At 55.8% G+C, this 7,500-nt stretch overlaps 1 protein-coding gene across 1 annotated transcript in view; it reads right to left on the bottom strand.

The window, feature by feature from the left end:
- LOC138865455 (uncharacterized) overlaps positions 1-7,500 on the bottom strand; it is a 19,124-nt gene that overhangs the window by 1,830 nt on the left and 9,794 nt on the right. The window contains exons 2-15 of the mRNA XM_070135943.1: positions 6,718-6,825; positions 5,362-5,562; positions 4,969-5,121; positions 4,738-4,902; positions 3,220-3,318; positions 2,425-2,580; positions 2,168-2,383; positions 1,775-1,927; positions 1,511-1,642; positions 917-1,159; positions 686-817; positions 488-619; positions 257-388; positions 25-178 (exon numbers count right to left, since the gene is read on the bottom strand). Coding sequence (XP_069992044.1) covers positions 25-178; positions 257-388; positions 488-619; positions 686-817; positions 917-1,159; positions 1,511-1,642; positions 1,775-1,927; positions 2,168-2,383; positions 2,425-2,580; positions 3,220-3,318; positions 4,738-4,902; positions 4,969-5,121; positions 5,362-5,562; positions 6,718-6,825 — 2,176 coding nt within the window. The remainder of the gene's footprint in view (positions 1-24; positions 179-256; positions 389-487; positions 620-685; positions 818-916; positions 1,160-1,510; positions 1,643-1,774; positions 1,928-2,167; positions 2,384-2,424; positions 2,581-3,219; positions 3,319-4,737; positions 4,903-4,968; positions 5,122-5,361; positions 5,563-6,717; positions 6,826-7,500) is intronic.

The following is a 7,500-nucleotide window of genomic DNA, read 5'->3' as shown; positions in this document are numbered from 1 at the left end:
TAGAATCTCAGATAAATAAATTACCTCGGTGGTGTTGGTGTTTTGGGGAAACCCATATAAAGGTATCTAGGATATCACTACTACCGCTATGAAGCCTGAACACGGGCTTGGGCTCATAGACCACCTCTTGGGCGTCCTTCTTGGGCTCATATACCTCCCCTTGGCCGTCCTTCTCGGGCTTATAGACCACCTCTTGGGCGTCCTTCTTGGGCTCATAGGCCACCTCTTGGCCGTCCTTCTTGGGCTCATAGGCCACCTCTTGGCCGTCCTTCTTGGGCTCATAGGCCACCTCTTGGCCGTCCTTCTTGGGCTCATAGGCCACCTCTTGGCCGTCCTTCTTGGGCTTATAGACCACCACTTGGGCGTCCTTCTTGGGCTCATAGGCCACCTCTTGGGCGTCCTTCTTGGGCTCATATACCTCCCCTTGGCCGTCCTTCTCAGGCTCATATACCTCCCCTTGGCCGTCCTTCTCGAGCTTATAGACCACCTCTTGGGCGTCCTTCTTGGGCTCATAGGCCACCTCTTGGCCGTCCTTCTTGGGCTCATATACTTCCCCTTGACCGTCCTTCTCAGGCTCATATACCTCCCCTTGGCCGTCCTTCTCGGGCTTATAGACCACCTCTTGGGCGTCCTTCTTGGGCTCATAGGCCACCTCTTGGCCGTCCTTCTTGGGCTCATAGGCCACCTCTTGGCCGTCCTTCTTGGGCTCATAGGCCACCTCTTGGCCGTCCTTCTTGGGCTCATATACCTCCCCTTGGCCGTCCTTCTTGGGCTTATAGACCACCACTTGGGCGTCCTTCTTGGGCTCATAGGCCACCTCTTGGGCGTCCTTCTTGGGCTCATATACCTCCCCTTGGCCGTCCTTCTTGGGCTTATAGACCACCTCTTGGGCGTCCTTCTTGGGCTCATAGGCCACCTCTTGGGCATCCTTCTTGGGCTCATATACCTCCCCTTGGGCGTCCTTCTTGGTCTTATAGACCACCACTTGGGCGTCCTTCTTGGGCTCATAGGCAACCTTTTGGGCGTCCTTCTTGGGCTCATATACCTCCCATTGGCTGTCCTTCTTGTGCTTATAGACTACCTCTAGGGCGTCCTTCTTGGGCTCATAGGCCACCTCTTGGGCGTCCTTCTTGGGCTCACATACCTCCCCTTGGCCGTCCTTCTTGGGCTTATAGACCACCTCTTGGGCGTCCTTCTTGGGCTCATAGGCCACCTCTTGGGCATCCTTCTTGGGCTCATATACCTCCCCTTGGCCGTCCTTCTTGGGCTTATAGACCACCTCTGGGGCGTCCTTCTTGGGATCATAGACCACCTCTTGGCCGTCCTTCTTGGGCTCATATACCTCCCCTTGGCCGTCCTTCTCGGGCTTATAGACCACCTCTTGGGCGTCCTTCTTGGGCTCATAGGCCACCTCTTGGGCGTCCTTCTTGGGCTCATAGGCCACCTCTTGGGGGTCCTTCTTGGGCTCATATACCTCCCCTTGGCCGTCCTTCTCGGGCTTATAGACCACCTCTTGGGCGTCCTTCTTGGGCTCATAGGCCACCTCTTGGCCGTCCTTCTCAGGTTCATATACCTCCCCTTGGCCGTCCTTCTTGGGCTTATAGACCACCTCTTGGGCGTCCTTCTTGGGCTCATAGGCCACCTCTTGGGCGTCCTTCTTGGGCTCATATACCTCCCCTTGGCCGTCCTTCTTGGGCTCATAGGCCACCTCTTGGCCGTCCTTCTCAGGCTCATAGGCCACCTCTTGGCCGTCCTTCTTGGGCTTATAGACCACCTCTTGGGCGTCCTTCTTGGGCTCATAGGCCACCTCTTGGGCGTCCTTCTTGGGCTCATATTCCTCCCCTTGGCAGTCCTTCTTGGGCTTATAGACCACCTCTTGGGCGTCCTTCTTGGGATCATAGGCCACCTCTTGGACGTCCTTCTTGGGCTCATAGGCCACCTCTTGGGCGTCCTTCTTGGGCTCATAGGCCACCTCTTGGCCGTCCTTCTTGGGCTCATATACCTCCCCTTGGCCGTCCTTCTCGGACTTATAGACCACCTCTTGGGCGTCCTTCTTGGGCTCATAGGCCACCTCTTGGACGTCCTTCTTGGGCTCATAGGCCACCTCTTGGACGTCCTTCTTGGGCTCATAGGCCACCTCTTCGCCGTCCTTCTAGGGCTCATATACCTCCCCTTGGCCGTCCTTCTCGGGCTTATAGACCACCTCTTGGGAGTCTTTCTTGGGCTCATATACCTCCCCTTGGCCGTCCTTCTTGGGCTTATAGGCCACCTCTTGGGCGTCCTTCTTGGGCTCATATACCTCCCCTTGGCCGTCCTTCTCGGGCTTATAGACCACCTCTTGGGCGTCCTTCTTGGGCTCATAGGCCACCTTTTGGGCGTCCTTCTATAGACCACCTCTTTGGCGTCTTTCTTGGGCTCATATACCTCCCCTTGGCCGTCCTTCTCAGGCTCATAGGCCACGTATTGGGCGTCCTTCTTGGGCTCATATACCTCCCATTGGGCGTCCTTTTTGGGCTTATAGACCACCTCTTGGGCGTCCTTCTTGGGCTCATATACTTCCCCTTGGCCGTCCTTCTTGGGCTTATAGACCACCTCTTGGCTGTCCTTCTCAGGCTCATAGGCCACCTCTTGGGCGTCCTTCTTGGGCTCATATACCTCCCCTTGGCCGTCCTTCTTGGGCTTATGGACCACCTCTTGGGCGTCCTTCTTGGGCTCATAGGCCACCTCTTGGGCGTCCTTCTCAGGCTCATAGGCCACCTCTTGGGCGTCCTTCCCGGGTTCATAGACCACCTCTTGGGCGTCCTTCTTTGGCTCATAGACCACCTCTTGGGCGTCCTTCTCAGGCTCATAGGCCACCTCTTGGGCGTCCTTCTCAGGCTCATAGGCCACCTCTTGGGCGTCCTTTCTGGGCTCATAGGCCACCTCTTGGGCGTCCTTCTCAGGCTCATAGGCCACCTCTTGGGCGTCCTTCCTGGGCTCATAGGCCACCTCTTGGGCGTCCTTCTCAGGCTCATAGGCCACCTCTTGGGCGTCCTTCTTGGGCTCATATACCTCCCCTTGGCCGTCCTTCTCGGGCTTATAGACCACCTCTTGGGCGTCCTTCTTGGGCTCATAGGCCACCTCTTGGCCGTCCTTCTTGGGCTCATAGGCCACCTCTTGGCCGTCCTTCTAGGGCTCATATACCTCCCCTTGGCCGTCCTTCTTGGGCTTATAGACCACCTCTTGGCCGTCCTTCTCAGGCTCATAGGCCACGTATTGGGCGTCCTTCTTGGGCTCATATACCTCCCCTTGGGCGTCCTTTTTGGGCTTATAGACCACCTCTTGGGCGTCCTTCTAAGGCTTATAGACCACCTCTTGGGCGTCCTTCTTGGGCTCATAGGCCACCTCTTGGGCGTCCTTCTTGGGCTCATAGACCACCTCTTGGGCGTCCTTCTTGGGCTCATAGGCCACCTCTTGGGCGTCCTTCTTGGGCTCATAGGCCACCTCTTGGCCGTCCTTCTTGGGCTCATATACCTCCCCTTGGCCGTCCTTCTCGGGCTTATAGACCACCTCTTGGGCGTCCTTCTTGGGCTCATAGGCCACCTCTTGGGCGTCCTTCTTGGGCTCATAGGCCACCTCTTGGCCGTCCTTCTTGGGCTCATATACCTCCCCTTGGCCGTCCTTCTCGGGCTTATAGACCACCTCTTGGGCGTCCTTCTTGGGCTCATAGGCCACCTCTTGGGCGTCCTTCTTGGGCTCATAGACCACCTCTTGGACGTCCTTCTTGGGCTCATATACCTCCCCTTGGCCGTCCTTCTCGGGCTTATAGACCACCTCTTGGCCGTCCTTCTTGGGCTCATATACCTCCTCTTGGCCGTCCTTCTTGGGCTTATGGACCACCTCTTGGGCGTCCTTCTCAGGCTCATAGGCCACCTCTTGGGCGTCCTTCTCAGGCTCATAGGCCACCTCTTGGGCGTCCTTTATGGGCTCATAGACCACCTCTTGGGCGTCCTTCTCAGCCTCATAGGCCACCTCTTGGCCGTCCTTCCTGGGCTCATAGGCCACCTCTTGGGCGTCCTTCTCAGGCTCATAGGCCACCTCTTGGGCGTCCTTCTCAGGCTCATAGGCCACCTCTTGGGCGTCCTTCTCAGGCTCATAGGCCACCTCTTGGGCGTCCTTCTCAGGCTCATAGGCCACCTCTTGGGCGTCCTTCTCAGGTTCATAGGCCACCTCTTGGGCGTCCTTTCTGGGCTCATAGGCCACCTCTTGGGCGTCCTTCTCAGGCTCATAGGCCACCTCTTGGGCGTCCTTTCTGGGCTCATAGGCCACCTCTTGGGCGTCCTTCCTGGGCTCATATACCTCCCCTTGGCCGTCCTTCTTGGGCTTATAGACCACCTCTTGGGCGTCCTTCTTGGGCTCATAGGCCACCTCTTGGCCGTCCTTCTCAGGCTCATAGGCCACCTCTTGGGCGTCCTTCTTGGGCTCATAGGCCACCTCTTGGGCGTCCTTCTTGGGCTCATATACCTCCCCTTGGCCGTCCTTCTTGGGCTTATAGACCACCTCTTGGGCGTCCTTCTTGGGCTCATAGGCCACCTCTTGGCCGTCCTTCTCAGGCTCATAGGCCACCTCTTGGCCGTCCTTCTTGGGCTTATAGACCACCTCTTGGGCGTCCTTCTTGGGCTCATAGGCCACCTCTTGGGCGTCCTTCTTGGGCTCATATACCTCCCCTTGGCCGTCCTTCTTGGGCTTATAGACCACCTCTTGGGCGTCCTTCTTGGGCTCATAGGCCACCTCTTGGGCGTCCTTCCTGGGCTCATAGGCCACGTATTGGGCGTCCTTCTTGGGCTCATATACCTCCCCTTGGCCGTCCTTCTTGGGCTTATAGACTACCTCTAGGGCGTCCTTCTTGGGCTCATAGGCCACCTCTTGGGCGTCCTTCTTGGGCTCATATACCTCCCCTTGGCCGTCCTTCTCGGGCATATAGACCACCTCTTGGGCGTCCTTCTTGGGCTCATAGGCCACCTCTTGGGCGTCCTTCTTGGGCTCATAGGCCATCTCTTGGACGTCCTCCTTGGGCTCATAGGCCACCTCTTGGCCGTCCTTCTTGGGCTCATATACCTCCCCTTGGCCGTCCTTCTCGGGCTTATAGACCACCTCTTGGGCGTCCTTCTTGGGCTCATAGGCCACCTCTTGGGCGTCCTTCTTGGGCTCATAGGCCACCTCTTGGGCGTCCTTCTTGGGCTCATATACCTCCCCTTGGCCGTCCTTCTCGGGCTTATAGACCACCTCTTGGGCGTCCTTCTTGGGCTCATAGGCCACCTCTTGGCCGTCCTTCTTGGGCTCATAGGCCACCTCTTGGCCGTCCTTCTAGGGCTCATATACCTCCCCTTGGCCGTCCTTCTTGGGCTTATAGACCACCTCTTTGGCGTCTTTCTTGGGCTCATATACCTCCCCTTGGCCGTCCTTCTTGGGCTTATAGACCACCTCTTGGCCGTCCTTCTCAGGCTCATAGGCCACGTATTGGGCGTCCTTCTTGGGCTCATATACCTCCCCTTGGGCGTCCTTTTTGGGCTTATAGACCACCTCTTGGGCGTCCTTCTAAGGCTCATAGGCCACCTCTTGGGCGTCCTTCTTGGGCTCATATATCTCCCCTTGGCCGTCCTTCTTGGGCTTATGGACCACCTCTTGGGCGTCCTTCTTGGGCTCATAGGCCACCTCTTGGGCGTCCTTCTCAGGCTCATAGGCCACCTCTTGGCCGTCCTTTCTGGGCTCATAGACCACCTCTTGGGCGTCCTTCTCAGCCTCATAGGCCACCTCTTGGCCGTCCTTCTCAGGATCATAGGCCACCTCTTGGCCGTCCTTTCTGGGCTCATAGACCACCTCTTGGGCGTCCTTCTCAGCCTCATAGGCCACCTCTTGGCCGTCCTTCCTGGGCTCATAGGCCACCTCTTGGGCGTCCTTCTCAGGCTCATAGGCCACCTCTTGGGCGTCCTTCTCAGGCTCATAGGCCACCTCTTGGGCGTCCTTCTCAGGCTCATAGGCCACCTCTTGGGCGTCCTTTCTGGGCTCATAGGCCACCTCTTGGCCGTCCTTCTCAGGCTCATAGGCCACCTCTTGGGCGTCCTTTCTGGGCTCATAGGCCACCTCTTGGGCGTCCTTCTCAGGCTCATAGGCCACCTCTTGGGCGTCCTTCTCAGGCTCATAGGCCACCTCTTGGCCGTCCTTCCTGGGCTCATAGGCCACCTCTTGGGCGTCCTTCTCAGGCTCATAGGCCACCTCTTGGGCGTCCTTCTCAGGCTCATAGGCCACCTCTTGGGCGTCCTTCTCAGGCTCATAGGCCACCTCTTGGGCGTCCTTCTCAGGCTCATAGGCCACCTCTTGGGCGTCCTTTCTGGGCTCATAGGCCACCTCTTGGGCGTCCTTCTCAGGCTCATAGGCCACCTCTTGGGCGTCCTTCCTGGGCTCATAGGCCACCTCTTGGGCGTCCTTCTCAGGCTCATAGGCCACCTCTTGGGCGTCCTTCTCAGGCTCATAGGCCACCTCTTGGCCGTCCTTTCTGGGCTCATAGGCCACCTCTTGGGCGTCCTTCCTGGGCTCATAGGCCACCTCTTGGGCGTCCTTCTCAGGCTCATAGGCCACCTCTTGGGCGTCCTTCTCGGGTTCATAGACCACCTCTTAGGCGTCCTTCTCAGGCTCATAGGCCACCTCTTGGGCGTCCTTCCTGGGCTCATAGGCCACCTCTTGGGCGTCCTTCTCAGGCTCATAGGCCACCTCTTGGGCGTCCTTCTCGAGCAAATTCATTACAGCAGAAGTCAACCTAGAGGCAACACCGGCAACATCTGACCCCTGATGTCAGGAGCACAGAACAATTACTATTCCTAAAAACTTCTTCAAACAATTAAGCAATTAAGATGTGTGTCACCCAACACTGAAGATTCACTGCAGAAACTTAAAGATGACATTTTGGAAACACGATAAGAACAAGAAACTTCGCCATAATTAAGAGGATGAGTGAAGAAAACAGTGATGAAGGTCGTATATCTCCTAAACGCCGATTTGACGCAGAAAAGGACTATGATGGAGAAGAATCCGATGAAAGCGAACCGTCTAAGGATCAACATTGATCTGTGCCCTTACATAGATAATTATTTGTATAACATGCTTCTTTTATTTCACAGTTGATAATATTGAGTTACATATGGGCGAAGCCCTAAGGAAGCGAAGTGTAGCCAGGTGCGGCGCAGCCGCTACTCGTATACATATGTAAATATATATATATATATATATATATATATATATATATATATATATATATGTGTGTGTGTGTGTGTGTGTGTGTGTGTGTGTGTGTGTGTGTGTGTGTGTGTGTGTGTGTGTGTGAAAATGAAACTAGCCACAATGAGAAATAGTGGCTAGTTTCATTTTAATTTTTGTGTTCACGTGATTGTGTTTGTGCTTGTGTTCATATATATATATATATATATATATATATATATATATATATATATATATATAGAGAGA

The sequence above is a fragment of the Penaeus vannamei genome, chromosome 2 (assembly GCF_042767895.1).
Source record: "Penaeus vannamei isolate JL-2024 chromosome 2, ASM4276789v1, whole genome shotgun sequence".
Lineage (NCBI taxonomy): Eukaryota > Metazoa > Arthropoda > Malacostraca > Decapoda > Penaeidae > Penaeus > Penaeus vannamei.
This window is presented reverse-complemented; position numbering and strand designations above follow the sequence as displayed.